Raw genomic sequence first — 19,598 nt, 5'->3', positions numbered from 1 at the left:
CCATATCCAAAACCCCTTTTTAAGTGGTTGTCAGTCTTTAATCCCATTAAATACCCAGTAATATCTTTTAACCCCCTACTGATTTCTCATAGTTCCTCTTTCTCTCTCTTCTCTATTATCTTTGGGAGGTTATTTATAAACAGATAAGACAGAACCAAAGTATGTATTTGTTCTTCCACTTCCCAATTGTCATATCACCTGCATCTGATTACCAATTGCAATTATCCTGAATCTATACAGCGATCAGCCAAAACATTATGACCACTGACAGGCAAAGTTAATAACAATGATTATCTTGTTACAATGGCTCCTGTCAAGGGGTGGGATACATTAGGCAGCAAGTGAACAGTCAGTTCTTGAAGTTGAAGTGTTGGATGCAGGAGAAATGGGCAGGAGTAAAGACCTGAGCGACTTTGACAAGGGCAAAATTGTTATGGTCAGACGACTGGCAGGTATTCCTGGGAATAATGCAGAGGTTGCAGGATCAATTTATCCCAAAGAGGCGGAAAGACTCTAAGGGGAGTAAGAGACACCTGTGGCTGACAAGGGAAGTCAAGGACAGCATAAAAATTAAGGAGAGGAAGTATAACATAGCAAAGAAGTGGGAAGACAGAGGATTGGGACTCTTTTAAAGAGCAACAAAAGTTAACTAAAAAGGCAATACGGGGAGAAAAGGTGAGGTACGAGGGTAAACTAGCCAATAATATAAAGGAGGATAGCAAAAGTTTTTTTAGGTACGTGAAGAGGAAAAAAATAGTCAAGGCAAATGTGGGCCCCTTGAAGACAGAAGCAGGGGAATTTATTATGGGGAACAAAGAAATGGCAGACGAGTTAAACCGTTACTTTGGATCTGTCTTCACTGAGGAAGATACACACAATCTCCCAAATGTTCTAGGGGCCGGAGAACCTAGGGTGATGGAGGAACTGAAGGAAATCCACATTAGGCAGGAAATGGTTTTGGGTAGACTGATGGGACTGAAGGCTGATAAATCCCCAGGGCCTGATGGTCTGCATCCCAGGGTACTTAAGGAGGTGGCTCTGGAAATAGTGGAAGCATTGGAGATCATTTTTCAATGTTCTATAGATTCAGGATCAGTTCCTGTGGATTGGAGGATAGCAAATGTTATCCCACTTTTTAAGAAAGGAGGGAGAGAGAAAACGGGTAATTATAGACCAGTTAGTCTGACATCAGTGGTGGGGAAGATGCTGGAGTCAATTATAAAAGACGAAATTGCGGAGCATTTGGATAGCAGTAACAGGATCATTCCAAGTCAGCATGGATTTACGAAGGGGAAATCATGCTTGACAAATCTACTGGAATTTTTTGAGGATGTAACTAGGAAAATTGACAGGGGAGAGTCAGTGGATGTGGTGTACCTCGACTTTCAGAAAGCCTTCGACAAGGTCCCACATAGGAGATTAGTGGGCAAAATTAGAGCACATGGTATTGGGGGTAGGGTACTGACATGGATAGAAAATTGGTTGACAGACAGAAAGCAAAGAGTGGGGATAAATGGGTCCCTTTCGGAATGGCAGGCAGTGACCAGTGGGGTACCGCAAGGTTCGGTGCTGGGACCCCAGCTATTTACGATATACATTAATGACTTAGATGAAGGGATTAAAAGTACTACCATTAGCAAATTTGCAGATGATACTAAGCTGGGGGGTAGTGTGAATTGTGAGGAAGATGCAATAAGGCTGCAGGGTGACTTGGACAGGTTGTGTAAGTGGGCGGATACATGGCAGATGCAGTTTAATGTAGATAAGTGTGAGGTTATTCACTTTGGAAGTAAGAATAGAAAGGCAGATTATTATCTGAATGGTGTCAAGTTAGGAAGAGGGGATGTTCAACGAGATCTGGGTGTCCTAGTGCATCAGTCACTGAAAGGAAGCATGCAGGTACAGCAGGCAGTGAAGAAAGCCAATGGAATGTTGGCCTTCATAACAAGAGGAGTTGAGTATAGGAGCAAAGAGGTCCTTCTACAGTTGTACCGGGCCCTGGTGAGACCGCACATGGAGTACTGTGTGCAGTTTTGGTCTCCAAATTTGAGGAAGGATATTCTTGCTATTGAGGGCGTGCAGCGTAGGTTCACTAGGTTAATTCCCGGAATGGCGGGACTGTCGTATGTTGAAAGACTGGAACAATTAGGCTTGTATACACTGGAATTTAGAAGGATGAGGGGGGATCTTATTGAAACATATAAGATAATTAGGGGATTGGACACATTAGAGGCAGGAAACATGTTCCCAATGTTGGGGGAGTCCAGAACAAGGGGCCACAGTTTAAGAATAAGGGGTAGGCCATTTAGAACGGAGATGAGGAAGAACTTTTTCAGTCAGAGAGTGGTGAAGGTGTGAAATTCTCTGCCTCAGAAGGCAGTGGAGGCCAGTTCGTTGGATGCTTTCAAGAGAGAGCTGGATAGAGCTCTTAAGGATAGCGGAGGGAGGGTGTATGGGGAGAAGGCAGGAACGGGGTACTGATTGAGAGTGATCAGCCATGATCGCATTGAATGGCGGTGCTGGCTCGAAGGGCTGAATGGCCTACTCCTGCACCTATTGTCTATTGACTGGGTCACAACATCTCTGAAACGGCAAGGCTTGTGAGGTGTTCCCGGTCAGCAGTGGTAAGTACCTACGGACAGCGGTCCGAGGAGGGACAAACCACAAACCGGCGACAGGGTGTTGGGCACCCAAGGCTCATCGATGCGCGAGGGCAATGAAGGCTATCCCGTCTAGTCTGAACCGACACAAGGTCTACTGTGGCGCAAGCCACAGAAAACTTTAATGGTGGTCACGGGAGGAACGTGTCACAATACACAGTGCATCGCATCCTGCTGCGTATGGGGCTGCACACGGAGGACCAACAGCATATTAGGCAGGTGGTCATAATGTTTTGGCTCATCAGGTCAAAATGTTTTGGCTGATCGGTGTACATTCGTCTTCATTTACCTTTTGCTCTTCACTTGTTTATAGAAGCTTTTATATTCAGTTTTTATGTTCGCTGCAAGCTTACTTCCCTTGATCAAATTTTTAATCCTCTTTTATAACAGGTATAACAGAGCTTTATTTGTCGTTCGGTACCGAAGTACCGAACGAAACTACATAGCAGTCATAGAAAGAAAAAAAAGAACACAAGACACATAACCCCAACACAAACGTCCATCACAGTGACTCCAAACACCCCCTCACTGTGATGGAGGCAACAAAACTTCCCCTCTCTTCCCCACGCCCATGGACAGACAGCTCGTCCCCGACCGACCCGCACAGTCCCCGCACCGGGCGCTGAAACGTCTCGCGGCCGAACCGGGCGATGAAAGGCCCGCGACCAAGCCTTGCGCAGCTAAGTCCCGCAGCCGAGCCGCACCAGCGGTGAAAAGTCCCGCAGCCGAGCCGCACTGGCCGGTGTTAAGTCCCGCAGCCGAGCCGCACCAGCGGTGAAAAGTCCCGCAGCCGAGCCGCACCGGGCGGTGTTAAGTCCCGCAGCCGAGTTGCACCGGGCGGTGTTAAGCCCCGCAGCCGAGCTGCACCGGGCGGTGTTAAGCCCCGCAGCCGAGCTGCACCGGGCGATGTAAAGTCCCGCAGCCGAGTTGCACCGGGCGGTGTTAAGCCCTGCAGCCGAGCTGCACCGGGCGATGTAAGTCCAGCGGCCAAGGCGCACCGGGATGTAAAGTCCAGCAGCCAAGCCGCACCGGGATGTAAAGTCCAGCGGCCGAGCCGCACCGGGGGATGTTAGGCCCCGCAGCCGAGCCGCACCCCGCGCCGTGAGGAAGAGAAAAGTTCCCCACACCCACCCACCCACACCCACCCCCCACACACCACCACCCCCTCCCACACATACACAACCAAAAAAATATATATAAAAATCATCCCAACACCGACACTCAACAAAAAAAAGACGGACAGACTGCTAGTCAGCCGCTGCCGTTAGGCGCCGCCACGTGACGGCTGAACTATTTTGCTGAACTATTCCCTATACGTAGGCTTACTATTATTTTTTGAAAATGTATATGCCTTCTCTTTTAATTGAATTGTCTTTTAATTTAATTAAAGCCCACTATTTTTTTTGTAGCAAGCAGGAATGCGTACTTTCTTTAAATATTATCCCTTGCCAATCCATTTGGTAAAGTTTCTCAATCTGGTCTAGCCAATTTGAACCTCGTAGCATTATTGTCATTCCAGTTCTACCATCCTGGTAGTTGTATGAGCCAACAAGAAATTAATTATCTTTATATATATCTTTATACATCTGCCCTTATATATAACTTATTGAAAGAAGCACTCCATCAATTACTCCACAAAAGGTTAAAAGTCAGTTTAGATAAACAAATATTGGTGCAGGCCTTTTCACAACATGGCTCAACATCATCTCTTCCTTAAAAGTATGCTACAATTAGAATGTTGTTCCTGTATTAGTATGATGGTATTCTATAATTACTCTCTACTGGTTCAATGTTTATTGCAAGAACATTATATTTTATAAGATTTTTAAATTATTTAGTCAATCACTTACATCGTCATTTTATCAAAAGCTGTTCTCCACACTACTTTTGTGTGCAATATAATCTAAAGAAGCACTGTAGTTTGGAAAGAAGATTGGAGGCACAGAAAAGCTTACAATTCGAATACATATAATTCATTTTTCATTCTCATTATATTTACGATGAACATCTTTACCTTCATTCATAACTAAATGTATTTATATCCTCATGGGAGAGTGCTGTAATAGATGGACCTACATGAGTTGCTGACGTGGATGCAATGTAACAGCTCTGGAATCTTGTTAGGCAGAGAATTGTGAAGATATTGACGGGCAGAAATGAAGGAACAGTTGTATGCAGAAATTATTATGACAGGGTGTAGAAAAGGTGGCAATAGTGTACTGGATTAATCTCCAGAGGCATCAAAGATATTTCAGTAACCACTGAATTGGAGGAGGGCAACGTGAAGCATTGTTTTAAGAGGAGGAATAGGCAGATTACCTTTATCATTGTCATTTGTACTGAGGTACATTGAAAAGCTTTGTTTTGCATGCTATCCACACAGATCAGATATACCAGATGTAAATACATTCAAGTCAAACGCAAGGGCAATAGAGACCCTGATGTTATCCTCGTGTGATCTGAAGTTAATTTCTGATTTAATTACAACATCAATGTTATAAGAAATCTGAATCAGTTTCAGGCATCTGCCAGGATGAGAAATGGAGCCAGTGGCTGAGGAATGGAAAAACAATGATGAGAACCAAAGATTCCTCACATTTAGACAATAGACAATAGACAATAGGTGCAGGAGTAGGCCATTCAGCCCTTCGAGCCAGCACCGCCATTCAATGCGATCATGGCTGATCACTCAATCAGTACCCCGTTCCTGCCTTCTCCCCATACCCCCTCACTCCGCTATCCTCAAGAGCTCTATCCAGCTCTCTCTTGAAAGCATCCAACGAACTGGCCTCCACTGCCTTCTGAGGTAGAGAATTCCACACCTTCACCACCCTCTGACTGAAAAAGTTCTTCCTCATCTCCGTTCTAAATGGCCTACCCCTTATTCTCAAACTGTGGCCCCTTGTTCTGGACTCCCCTAACATTGGGAACATGTTATCTGCCTCTAATGTGTCCAATCCCCTAATTATCTTATATGTTTCAATAAGATCCCCCCTCATCCTTCTAAATTCCAGTGTATACAAGCCCAATCGCTCCAGCCTTTCAACATACGACAGTCCCGCCATTCCGGGAATTAACCTAGTGAACCTACGCTGCACGCCCTCCATAGCAAGAATATCCTTCCTCAAATTTGGAGACCAAAACTGCACACAGTACTCCAGGTGCGGTCTCACCAGGGCCCGGTACAACTGTAGAAGGACCTCTTTGCTCCTATACTCAACTCCTCTTGTTACGAAGGCCAACATTCCATTGGCTTTCTTCACTGCCTGCTGTACCTGCATGCTTCCTTTCATTGACCGATGCACTAGGACACCCAGATCTCGTTGAACTCCCCCTCCTCCTAACTTGACACCATTCAGATAATAATCTGCCTTTCTATTCTTACTTCCAAAGTGAATAACCTCACACTTATCTACATTAAACTGCATCTGCCATGTATCCGCCCACTCACACAACCTGTCCAAGTCACCCTGCAGCCTTATTGCATCTTCCTCACAATTCACACTACCCCCCAACTTAGTATCATCTGCAAATTTGCTAATGGTACTTTTAATCCCTTCGTCTAAGTCATTAATGTATATCGTAAATAGCTGGGGTCCCAGCACCGAACCTTGCGGTACCCCACTGGTCACTGCCTGCCATTCCGAAAGGGACCCATTTATCCCCACTCTTTGCTTTCTGTCTGTCAACCAATTTTCTATCCATGTCAGTACCCTACCCCCAATACCATGTGCCCTAATTTTGCCCACTAATCTCCTATGTGGGACCTTGTCGAAGGCTTTCTGAAAGTCGAGGTACACCACATCCACTGACTCTCCCTTGTCAATTTTCCTAGTTACATCCTCAAAAAATTCCAGTAGATTTGTCAAGCATGATTTCCCCTTCGTAAATCCATGCTGACTCGGAATGATCCCGTTACTGCTATCCAAATGCTCAGCAATTTCGTCTTTTATAATTGACTCCAGCATCTTCCCCACCACTGATGTCAGACTAACTGGTCTATAATTCCCCGTTTTCTCTCTCCCTCCTTTCTTAAAAAGTGGGATAACATTTGCTATCCTCCAATCCACAGGAACTGATCCTGAATCTATAGAACATTGAAAAATGATCTCCAATGCTTCCACTATTTCTAGAGCCACCTCCTTAAGTACTCTGGGATGCAGACCATCAGGCCCTGGGGATTTATCAGCCTTCAGTCCCATCAGTCTACCCAAAACCATTTCCTGCCTAATGTGGATTTCCTTCAGTTCCTCCATCACCCTAGGTTCTCCGGCCCCTAGAACATTTGGGAGATTGTGTGTATCTTCCTCAGTGAAGACAGATCCAAAGTAACGGTTTAACTCGTCTGCCATTTCTTTGTTCCCCATAATAAATTCCCCTGCTTCTGTCTTCAAGGGACCCACATTTGCCTTGACTATTTTTTTCCTCTTCACGTACCTAAAAAAACTTTTGCTATCCTCCTTTATATTATTGGCTAGTTTACCCTCGTACCTCATCTTTTCTCCCCGTATTGCCTTTTTAGTTAACTTTTGTTGCTCTTTAAAAGAGTCCCAATCCTCTGTCTTCCCACTCTTCTTTGCTATGTTATACTTCCTCTCCTTAATTTTTATGCTGTCCCTGACTTCCCTCGTCAGCCACAGGTGTCTCTTACTCCCCTTAGAGTCTTTCCACCTCTTTGGAATAAATTGATCCTGCAACCTCTGCATTATTCCCAGGAATACCTGCCATTGCTGTTCTACCGTCTTCCCTGCTAGGGCCTCCTTCCAATCAATTTTGGCCAGCTCCCGCCTCATGCCTCTGTAATCCCCTTTGCTATACTGTAATACCGACACTTCCGATTTTCCCTTCTGCCTTTCCATTTGCAGAGTAAAACTTATCATGTTGTGATCACTGCCTCCTAATGGCTCTTTTACCTCTAGTCCCCTTATCACATCAGGATCATTACACAACACTAAATCCAGAATTGCCTTCTCCCTGGTAGGCTCCAGTACAAGCTGTTCTAAGAATCCATCTCGAAGGCACTCTACAAACTCTCTTTCCTGGGGTCCATTTCCAACCTGATTTTCCCAGTCTCTCTGCATGTTGAAATCTCCCATAACCACAGTAGCATCACATTTTTGACACGCCAATTTTATCTCCTGATTCAACTTGCACCCTATGTCGAGGCTACTGTTTGGGGGCCTATAGATAACTCCCATTAGGGTCTTTTTACCCTTACAATTTCTCATTTCTATCCATACTGATTCAACATCTCCTGATTCTATGTCACCCCTTGCAAGGGAATGAATATCATTCCTTACCATCAGAGCAACCCCACCCCCTCTGCCCACCTGTCTGTCTTTTCTATACGTTGTGTACCCCTGGATATTCAGTTCCCAGCCCTGGTCCTCTTGTAACCATGTCTCAGTGATCCCTACAACATCATACTTGCCCATGACTAACTGAGCCTCAAGCTCATCCACTTTATTTTTTATACTACGCGCATTTAAGTACAACACTTTAACTTCTGTATTTACCTCCTCTCTCACATCGTTCACAATTGGCCCTGCCCTTAATTTCTTTTCCGCTCTAGAACTTCTGTTCCCATTCTTCCGAGAGTCTTTTGCAATATCTCCTGTATTCCCTTTTACCTCATCTTCATATTCACAATTTGTTAACCCCTCCCCCCCACTACTTAGTTTAAAGCCACAGGTGTCACACTAGCAAACCTGCCTGCCAGAATGTTTGTCCCCCTGCTGTTAAGATGCAACCCGTCCCTTTTGTACAAGTCACCCCTAGCCCAGAAGAGATCCCAGTGGTCCAGAAATCGAAATCCCTGCTCTCTGCACCAGCCCCTCAGCCATAAATTCATACCCTCTATCTCTCTGTTCCTGGCCTCACTAGCACGAGGTACCGGTAGCAGTTCAGAGATAACCACCTTCGACGTCCTACTTCTCAGTGCTTTTCCCAACTCTCTAAACTCCCGCTGTAGCACCTCCTTCCTCTTCCGCCCGACGTCATTCGTGCCCACGTGCACAACGACTTCAGGTTGATCGCCTTCCCTCACTAGGATTTTCTGAAGCCGGTCTGTGATGTGTTGAACCCTGGCACCAGGGAGGCAACAGACCATCCTCAAGTCCCTCCTGCTGCCACAGAATCTTCTGTCCGTCCCTCGGACTATGGAGTCACCGACCACTACGGCTCTTCCAGACTTCGGTCTCCCCTGTCGAGTATCCTTGCCAACAGGTCCGCCACTCGGACTGGAAACGTCTTCTGCCCCGACAGTTCCCAAGAGGGTATACCTATTTGCAATAGGCACAGCCACCGGGGTCTCCTGTAGTCCACGTCCACTCCCCCCTGAAACAGTCTCCCACCTTCGCTCGACCTGGACCCTTGGCGTGACAGCCTCACAATAGGTCCTGAAGGAAATTTCAGCTCCTCCAATTTGGTAGATGTTGGGTGAGCAGTCTGGCATCGGCATATTGGTTAACAAGAAAGCATACCCATGGAACTGATCAAGTGTTTTTGTTCACTTTTCTCATGCAAAGGAGAAGTAAGAGCTGCTGAAGGATATATATTTGAAGAACATGAGATATTTTGGTTCAGGAAGAAAACACGGCACTGGCAATGATCAGATAGTTAAGAATGGAATCTGGCAAGTGTGGACTCGTTAAAATAAATGAAGTCATGTTGGATTATGTGGTGACCTGTGTTAAACCACCAATATATTTGGACAAGGGGGGATAGATTACCTTGTTGCAGTTGCATACCATGACTGCCATGGTAGGATGAAAGTAGTTTTAATGCTTGAGTGGCGTTCCCATTAGATTTTGCTCAACTCTAGTGATGTCAGAAGCTGCCTGCTTGCCTAAATGGACATTGTGTTTTATTTAGCTCTAATATATTTCTAAATGCACAATTCATCCAATGTCAACTGTATAATGTCTATCATGAAAGATGCATGAATTTGTACTTTTGTGTTTGATGCCAGGTCATCTATTTTAACAGCGGCGACATTGTCAGACTTAACCTATTTTCCTGCAGTTTTTTGTAATTTGTGTACATTAGATGATTTGGTAATATTTTACCACATTTGATATTCATTTTGAATGTTAGTGAGTATGAAGAAAGGGTAGGGTACTGACATGGATAGAAAATTGGTTGACAGACAGAGCAAAGAGTGGGGATAAATGGGTCCCTTTCGGAATGGCAGGCAGTGACCAGTGGGGTACCGCAAGGTTCGGTGCTGGGACCCCAGCTATTTACGATATACATTAATGACTTAGATGAAGGGATTAAAAGTATAAGTGTGGAATTCTCTGCCTCAGAAGGCAGTGGAGGCCAGTTCGTTGGATGCTTTCAAGAGAGAGCTGGATAGAGCTCTTAAGGATAGCGGAGTGAGGGGATATGGGGAGAAGGCAGGAACGGGGTACTGATTGAGAGTGATCAGCCATGATCGCATTGAATGGCGGTGCTGACTCAAAGGGCTGAATGGCCTACTCCTGCACCTATTGTCTATTGTCTATTGTCTATTGTCAAACCATTACTGATTGTGAATGACCTGTGTTGTTCACTTTCAATAACAGAGATAATACAGGCAACAGAAGGGTTTCCCCACTGGGTTTTACTTTATCTTGGAGAGTGAACAAGAGAGTTTGGGATTTTCTATCCAATGGATAAATACTTTATAAATTTAATTATTATTGTACACTTGTGAATAATTGAAAGATTTATTGACTGAAATATTTGTAGAAAACAGCATTATCATGAAAATTACTGTGCAGAGACTTTATCAGACCTCTTGTTTTGATTGATATCAACAAGAGAAATCAAATACTTAGAGTGAGAAAATCTGAAGGTTATGCATCATGTCTTGGTCCTTTGGTGAGACCCCTGAAACTTCTGTGAATAATTGTCAGATGATGTACCAGAGAATGAATAATCACACATTCCCATTACGCCTGAAATCTTTAATGTAGCCCTTTGCATGTATGTTCACAACACATATTACATGTTTATGTATTAATCCATGAATCTGTATTTTTACATTTCTTAGTCTGAATTGTTCCATTGCAGGATTTGAGCTCTATTCTATGGTGCCTTCCATTTGCCCTCTTGAAACCCTTCATAATTCACTATCGCTGAAGCAAATGGATGAATTCCTTACATCAATTCCTGAAAGAGAGAGATCTTCGGAGATTCCTACTACATCCTCTGGTGGGATTACTATTAGTTTACTTGGTTGTGTAAATTTTCAGTACATTGAAGACAATTAAATAAGACTAAACAATGGAAATGTTATTAACCGCCAACTGTCCATTTCCTCATCATTCCCTTAATCTGTTCTCATTCCCTGTAACTGACCTAGATTAATGGCACTCTGTTTTAGCCTGGTTTAACAAAAATTGAACATGAGAGCTTTCTCCATCCCATCATGCTTGCAAATTCACAGAATTAACAGACTTGATTTCTGAAAATAGGCTTGTTTCTGATAAGTGTAGTTAACCTGCGATCAGTTTTGTTGGTAGAATATAACCTTTAAATGTTAATATATACTTGAATAAGTATGCCATTAGATGAGAAGGAAACAAAAACAAAATGGTGGACATAATCAGCAGGTCTATGGAGAACAGGTGATGGTCTTTCACTGCCAGTTCTGACATGACTAAATGAAAATCTTTTCCAAATCAGTCAACTAATTTGCAATTTGGTTCGTCAAAGATGTGAAGGACTTGCTGTGTTAAAGCCTTAAAACTGAATGGCTCATCTTGTCCTAAGGCACTGAAATTCTTTAGCAATTATGAGTTAGAGAGAGTCATACAGCACAGAAAATAGCCCCGTGGCCCACCATGTTCATGCCAAACATTGTACTTATTGAAGGTAGACACAAAAAGCTGGAGTAACTCAGCAGGACAGACAGCATCTCCGGAGAGAAGGAATGGGTGATGTTTAGTGTCGAGACCCTTCTTCAGGTACCTGAAGAAGGGTCTCGATCTGAAACGTCACCCATTCCTTCTCTCCAGAGATGCTGCCTGTCCTGCTGAATTACTCCAGCTTTTTGTGTCTTTCTTCGGTTTAAACCAGCATCTGCAGTTCCTTCCTACACATTGCAATTATTGATACTGGTCCCACTTATCGATACTGTATGCTGTCTATGTGAAGTTGTCATGTTCTCACTTTGACCTTGTGGCTTTCAAACAGGTGCTCGAGTTTCCAAAGATGTATGGCTTGGTAGATTAATTGGCTACCTTGAATTATCTGTATGTATGTGGCTGATAGGAGAATCAAGGTGAAGTTGAGAGAGAATTAGTTACAGTGAAACAGGTGAGAGAATGAGATAAATCTGAGAGCTGGCCTGGACTTGATAGGCCAGATGACCACCTTCTATATCAGAAGATTTGATAAATTCCAGATGATACAAAGAAATAACCAATATTAGATACACTGTCAAGAATTAACTTTCAGAATGTGTGCACCCCTAGTTTTATCAAATTGCTGATGATAGCTCCCTGCAGGCATGAACAAAATAACATAACAGGGAATAATTAGCAGTCTTCAAATGTTTGTCGTCTTTCAAGTTTCATTTGTGCCTGTCATTGACTGGCACCATGTTCTACTGAATGTTTATCCATTACATTTACAATTTAAAGTTTTCCCTACATCAATTTAATGATTTCTAGAACATATTAATTTTTTTGTTGAATCATTGTGGTAACTTGAGCATTTTAGGAGCTTACAGGAGAGATTGTGTTGTTAACAATAATTATCAGTAATATTTGCTTGTTTTCATTCTAGCTTCTGGTAATATGACTCTAGGTAGAAAGGTTTTAAATACATTTACTCCTAGAAAGATACTTCCATTGCCTCAGTCATCAGATCAAGAAAGTATTAAATCTACTTCATGTAAGTAAGCTATAATCCTAAACATATAAGCATAGCATTGTTAAAACATACTCTATGTAACTTTCATATTCCTTCACACGTGCCTTTTTAATTCTTTGACATTGGTCTTGCTGTAGATTAAATCATTCTCATGTTCAGTTGATTTTAATTGTTTGATGTACATTTAGGTAATTTAATTTTATGGTGACTGAGTAATTGCATCTAATGGAACTCAATTATATAGTAGAAACATTTAGAGTTTGTACATGATTATAAAAGAGGAACCACTGTGAACACTGTAAAGTTTTTTTTGTCTGTTTAGATTTCCCTTTACCAATCTAGGCACATATAGGGCAAATAATTTATTCCAGTGCAAAACAAATGGCTAGAAATTTCAATGGTTGAATGGTGTTAATGCGGTGGAACGGTATCCACCTGCACGTGGATCATCTGTCCAATCACATCAAAATCCCTTTTCTGCATACATCAAAGGCCTTTAACATGTGTGAGTGGCAAAAAGCCTTGACAATCTGGGAACCAACCTGAGACCCAGTCACTTTCCAACTGCAATGGGGCTTCTGGGGGGTAAAAAAAATTCTGTACTGCAAAACGTTCTACTGCAAGAAATGTGCCAAGGGGTAGACCGTGCCAAGTGTAGCTGAACATTGTTTAATTCCCTACTTTATTTGACAAGGCGCATTAGAACACCTTATGAACAGATTTCATTTTTTATATTAATGATTGTTTGCTATAAAATCAATGTTGGCTGTATTAAGTGAATGATTTTACATCTTTACAAATTTTAAAAAGTCATGTTACTTTGTAGGTGATTTAACTTAAAGGTGACTTCGCTTAAAGGTGAATTTCCTTGAATTTTTGCCATGCAGCCTCTGGAGGATCCTCCAAGGATGTGTCTATTACTGGGCAGTCTTCGTTGACAGAAAATTCATCCTATGGTCAATGTGACAATGGGCAACTTCATTAAGCACCAAAAACAGATAAAGCTGATGAATGAAATCTACTTGAAGTCAGCTAGTTCAAACCAGTTGTTCAATATGGAAATTAATGGATATGTGCATAATGAGACTTAAGGAGATATATTCTTGGTTTCAAATTTTTCAATAAAATATCTATCCTGCCATCAATTATGTTTATGCCAAGACAAATGATATGGGTTCTAAAAGCAGGTGTGGAAATTCCATTTATATGCCCTTTTAAAAACTGAAGAATTTTAACTTTAATCTTAACCAAGGTTGGTGTTGTGTTGGATTTTTATTTTGTCCACAGATGCATCATTTTCTGTAGCTTGGAATAGAAAATGTCTACTGTGGTGCAATCTAATTGAGAAAAGCAAGAATTCCTTTACATGGTAAACCTCAAGAACAATTCATTTAATTAGACTTGTTATTGAAGTAAAATGTGGCATTTTCTGTGTATTGGCCTAATTATATATTTTCATCCAAATCACAGTATTAAAAAGTTGCCTGTTATTTTGGCATCTGTCATAAACAAAACCTCCCAAATACATTTTTTCCTCATATCATTGGGTCCATGATAATGAATAAAGAAATAGCATTGTCCAGGCAATCCAATTCTTACATTCGTCATTCCAGTTTGTTCCATTCGGAATATCTACAAAGCATGTACTACAGCTTAAGGTGAATGATCTCATGTAATTTAATATCTTGTGCAGACTTTTAATTCTGGATGTGTGGCTGTTAAAGTTAGAAAAAGCGAGTGAACTATTTACATTTCATGCCCTACATCATTCCAATGATATTTTAGATCTGATTGGTAGTTACTATTCCCTTTCCCTGCCTCATAAAAAGGATTGTTTGCGCCACTTTTTGGGTCACATTGGTCACAACAAACTTTAAGTAGCCATGTTTGTGCTCATTTCACTACCACTGTAATTTTAACTATTCTAATTTTTGCAGCTCAATGAAATGTTTTCATTTTGGACATAGGTTCACATCAAAGAAATATGTGCAATTTTGATGAGTTTTTGGCCTGTGTGTATGTGTATATGTATATAGAGGAAAAAGTCATCAATTTTTCCATGGTTAAAAGAACTATTTTGAACTATGGTACTTGATGGTATTTTTAAAGTTATTTTACATGTTAAAACTGGCACAAGATTATTTTTACTCTGAAGAATGCAAGCTATCTAAAACTTTTTTCTGTCAAGTTTAAAATATTGTCTAACTGTACAAACATGAAGCTTCTCCGCTTTAAGAATGTTAACTGGAATTTATGTTACGTTCCAGAATTAGCTGTGAATAAATTGTATTTGAAATGTTATAATTTTCAAAATATAAATCTGGTTAGATGTTTTTATATGAAATGGATTGCAGATGTGTTTTGTAAATAAGATTTTATGTATGTATAGGTCAGTATTTTCGTTTACAAACCAGCCACAGAACGCATTGCTTTCATCTCTACAACTTTGTTGTCTTGTGAATTATTCTTGTATTTACATACAATGGAATAATTTCTCTTGCAGAGATTTCTGTTGTCAGTGAAGTATTGAGCAATGTTACATTTTCTTTAAACCAATTAAAGTATATAATAATATTTCCATTGTGACTCAGGAGTCAAGTTGAAATTCAATCATTTCAATGGTTAAGTAAAGTTTTGAACAATAATTTGATATATTCTGGACTACATATGCATTGTACCAAGTTGACTTAATAAACTGGTGTCTACTGAGTCTATTCGTTGAAGTATAATTGTGTATAGAGAATTTTTTAACTATTTAAAAAGTCTTGTATAAATTTGTCCAGAGGTTGCCTTTTTTTTGTTCTCAAGATTTGAAGGAATTTCTTAGTGACAATGACTTGTAAATTTTCGTCCAACAGGTGAAGTTGCAGGGTTCTGTAGTCTGTTAACATAAAAATATTGCGTGGTTTCCAGTTGTATAAATCAGTGCATTCTTTCCCAGGTGTCTCTGTTTTACGATACTCCTCGGGGACATACCATTTACTGTGTAATCTTGCTCTGGTTTATCCTACCGAAGTGCAGCATCTCACATTTATCTGAATTAAACCACATCTGCTATTCATTGGCCCAGTTATTCAAGATCCCATTGTTCCCATAACTTCCTTCAATGTCCACTATATCACCAATTTTGGTGTTATCCACAAACTACCCATCGTTTAGCCTACTAATACATCTAATTATTTTCCGTAATAAATATAGGTCAGAATAATTCATTTGAAACTTCCCATGTGACCCTAGCTCCATGCACAGATTATGTTATAGTTTCTAATGAGTCTACCTTTCCCTGGTCACTCTCATGTCCTTATATAATTTATAAAACATTTGCAAAATTCAGTATTTTCTTTAATATTGTCTCCTGGTGCAATTTCATGCATCCTCCTAATTCCTTTTAAGTACCAGGCTTCATATTCTAAACACAAAAGGCCCTGCCTGTTTTCAGTTGGCCATACCTGCCATAATCTGCCCTTGTTTAATGCAACCCTCAATGGCTCTTGACATTCAGTCTTGGCCTTTACTATTATCGTGATATTTGTCCTGACCTCCCATTACTTTTTGAATGCCTCTCTCTGGACACCTGCAGATTTACCTGCAATTAGCTTCTTGTAGTCTAGTTTTGCCAGTCATGCTATACCATATGGAAATCAGCTTTCTGCTGTTTCAGGCCATGTCTCTGATCTGATGAATATCGTGTCACATTAATTCACCAATTGTCGTGTCCATTTACTACTTTTATAAATCTGTCAAAAGAGCTATAACTATGAGCCCCAGCACACGTTTCATTGTACTGGCTGTTCATCACTCACGATTATTAACAATTGGATCCCACTCGATTTATAATCCCACACTTTAGTGCTATCCTTAGTAGTGAAACATACGAGTGGGGAGGCGGTGAAAGAGGGGATGGTTCAGCTCGAATATAACCACGACACTGGCACACAAGCGGGATTAATCTGCCGAGCCACAGCAGCCGGTTGTTATAATTCGATTTACAAGTGTAACCGGATGGGATTAGAAGCTGCTTTCCCAAAATTATAAATCATTGCGAAGGCCACGTGGTGGCATGATCTTCCTGTATGAACACACACTGCCAATCCCAGGCGCTGCCATATATCTTTTTGAATGCCTCTCTGGTCACCTGTAGATTTACCTGCAATTAGCTTCTTGCAGCCTAGTTTTGCCAGTCATGCTATACCATATTGAGATCCGCTTTCTGCAATTTCAGGACATCATTTCCAGACTATCCATGTTCTCTGTAACAAGCTTCAAACTTACAGGGATGTGTTGGTGTCATATATTGCTGTAAGGCTGAAGTTTGTGAGAGACTATCTCCTAAATATTCTCCTTTTAGCACTCGTTAAACTCTTGGCTATGCTCCTGAGGATTAGATCCAGAATCACCCCTTGGGTAGGGGTGATACTGGATCTATATATATACGTACTGGTTCAAAATGTTCCCCTGGACACACTTTAAAAATACCACATTTTTCCCTTTCACACCAGAGCATTTCCAGTTAATGTTGGGGAAACTGAAATCCCCTATTACTAATATTGTTATATTTTTACTTTTCTCTGGTTTTCAATATCATTTACATGTTTTTGTACTGTAATAAAGTGATATGTAATTCTTAAATTCTCATTGCCTTCTTAACTTGACCTTCATAGTACATATACCCCTGACCTCCACTTCAACCTCTAAAACTAAGTAAGTCTGAATTGTAGCTTTTTCTTTTCAGCACAAAAATACTGCAGTTCACATTTTTCTGCAGTAAACTGCACTTGTCAAGTGTCCACCAGTCTGTGTCCTCCTAACTGTCACTGTCTTTGTTGCCGACTCAATCTGGTTTGTTTTCAAGGTGTAAAATACAACGTTTTTGTCATAAAGGTGATTATAAAGAGGAGCACTCCCAATACCAACTTCCGTTGAATGCAAGTAAAGATGCCCATTCAATATGAAAATCAATCACATGTAGGCACTGTTTCTTTCATTCCATTGTTTTTGATGATGCTAACTGGTCTGCTAAATGTTACATTGTCAATTGTCATCTGAAAGTCCACATAAACAACATTAATTGGATCAATTTATCAAACTATTTCAAAGAACTCCAATAAGTAAAACAATTTGTCCACTTCTTTGTTTAAATAAAATGCAAGTTTGCCTTAAATAGAAATGATCCAATGTCGGGGTTCCATCCCAGGGCAGTATTAACTCCACTGGGACCATAATTACACTTCCGAATTTCAGGTCATCTTTGCCTCATGTGTTACCCTCTTTCTCTTTCCTATCCACCTCCAGTTCTCCTATTTTACTGATTGGCTCCTAATTACGGTCAGTTGACTAGCCCCCATTATTCGTGCGCTTAATGTCAGACTCCCGAAACACTCACTTTATTCTGAGCTCCGTTACGAAGAGACTAGGAACTCGAGACTTCAAGTGGACTAGGAAAATTATTCAAAGCCCTCCGTGGCGAAGAAAATGCAATTTCCTGATCACCCTTGGGAATTCCTAGCCCATGAACACTCAAAGTGGAGAAGGAGCATTGAAGATGTAATTAAAAGCGTCAAGTTCATGCATCAGGAGCACAGAGAAGTGCAGTATAATTGGCAGGAGTGCATATTCAACATTAATAGGGTAGTTTATAAACATGATGTGTATCAATAGTACGCGGTCACATCAGCAATGATTATTAATATTCCTTTTACAACTGTGTATTGCTAAGATATGCTGATTAAAAATGTAGACACAAAATGCTGGAGTAACCCAGGCAGCATCTCTGGAGAGAAGGAATGGATGACGTTTCGGGTCGAGACGTTTCGGATCTGAAGAAGGGTCTCGGCCCGAAACGTCACCCATTCCTTCTCTCCAGAGATGCTGCCTGTCCCGCTGAGTTACTCGAGCACTTTGTGTCTACCTTCGATTTAAACCAACATCTGCAGTTCTTTCTTACACACTGATTAAAAATGTGTTATGCCTCAATGGCCAACATTTATTTTCCATATTTGGTACTGGTTCCACTTTGTGCATCCATTATCACCACGTTGCAGAGAGCACAGTGGAATTTCATAAATGATTAGTCGGGAACTTGGATCACTACGGACAATCATGACTCCACATTTTAGGAAAGACACGAAAGCCTTGGAAAGGAAACAGAAGCAAATTTACCAAGATAATACTGAGAACGAGACAAGACTGGTCAAAACCAGTTTCAGTAATTGTTGGTTTTGAAAGGAATAATTACTGTCATTTGCAAGTGGGCCATGAATTGAAAATCGCTGGCAAAGGATTTCGATGGCAGGAGAACATGTTTTTTTCTGTAGATCTGGAATTTCAATGCCCTCTCCCTGAAAGTATTGGTTAAGATGATCCAATAATAACACACAAAGGACTGGGACATGTCTAAGAGGCACTGGCAGGGTTAAGGCGAAAACACCGGGTTACTGTGGCAGTGCCAGGTACAATTGCATTGTAAAGGCCATGTCTGATCTGATGAATATCGTGTCACATCAATTCACTAATTGTCGCGTCCATTTACTACTTTTTATAAATTTGTCAAAAAGAGCTACAACTATGAGCCCCGGCACACGCACTGGCTTTTCATTGTACTGGCTCACGATTATTCATTATTGGATCCCACTTGATCTATAATTCCACGCTTTAGTGCTATCCTTACTGGTGAAACATACGAGTGGGGAGGCGGTGAAAGAAGGGATGGTTCAGTTCGAATATAACCAGGCACTGGCACACAAGCGGGATTAATCTGCCGAGCCACAGCAGCCGGTTGTTATAATTCTATTTACAAGTGTAACCGGATGGGATTAGAAGCTGCTTTCCCAAATATTATAAATCATTGCGAAGGCCACGTGGTGGCATGATCTTCCTGTATGAACACACACTGCCAGTCCCAGGCGCTGCCATGTATCTTCCATCAGGATCATGTGATAATTTCTCTCCACTCCACCTGCCTGCACCCTGAGCTCAGCCTGCTCTCGCCAGAGCGTCTGTTGTAGAATAGACGGACTGCCAGCCAGCCATCTCTCAGCAATTCACAATCAGGTTGGTCTGTTTTCCTGTGTCTCCCTA

At 41.4% G+C, this 19,598-nt stretch overlaps 2 protein-coding genes across 17 annotated transcripts in view; both read left to right on the top strand.

Moving 5' to 3' along the window:
* ppip5k2 (diphosphoinositol pentakisphosphate kinase 2) overlaps positions 1 to 17,100 on the top strand; it is a 113,708-nt gene extending 96,608 nt beyond the window's left edge. For 12 of the 14 annotated variants that reach the window (XM_078396407.1, XM_078396412.1, XM_078396421.1 and 9 more), the window contains 3 exons: positions 10,716 to 10,856; positions 12,435 to 12,542; positions 13,409 to 17,100. In XM_078396407.1, the coding sequence (XP_078252533.1) occupies positions 10,716 to 10,856; positions 12,435 to 12,542; positions 13,409 to 13,506 (347 nt within the window). In that variant the 3' untranslated portion in view covers positions 13,507 to 17,100. Of the gene's footprint in view, positions 1 to 10,715; positions 10,857 to 12,434; positions 12,547 to 13,347 lie in introns of all 14 variants that reach the window. The other 2 variants (XM_078396408.1, XM_078396410.1) reach the window with 2 other exon arrangements.
* A 2,157-nt stretch (positions 17,101 to 19,257) lies between these two features.
* Positions 19,258 to 19,598, top strand: part of LOC144592089 (calcium and integrin-binding protein 1-like) — a 116,553-nt gene continuing 116,212 nt past the window's right edge. For all 3 annotated transcript variants that reach the window (XM_078396404.1, XM_078396405.1, XM_078396403.1), the window contains exon 1: positions 19,258 to 19,571. The gene's annotated coding sequence lies outside the window, so the exon portion shown is untranslated. The remainder of the gene's footprint in view (positions 19,572 to 19,598) is intronic.

This window comes from Rhinoraja longicauda, chromosome 3 (genome assembly GCF_053455715.1).
Source record: "Rhinoraja longicauda isolate Sanriku21f chromosome 3, sRhiLon1.1, whole genome shotgun sequence".
Lineage (NCBI taxonomy): Eukaryota > Metazoa > Chordata > Chondrichthyes > Rajiformes > Arhynchobatidae > Rhinoraja > Rhinoraja longicauda.
Note: the sequence above shows the minus strand (reverse complement) of the source record. Positions and strands in the feature narration are given on the sequence as shown.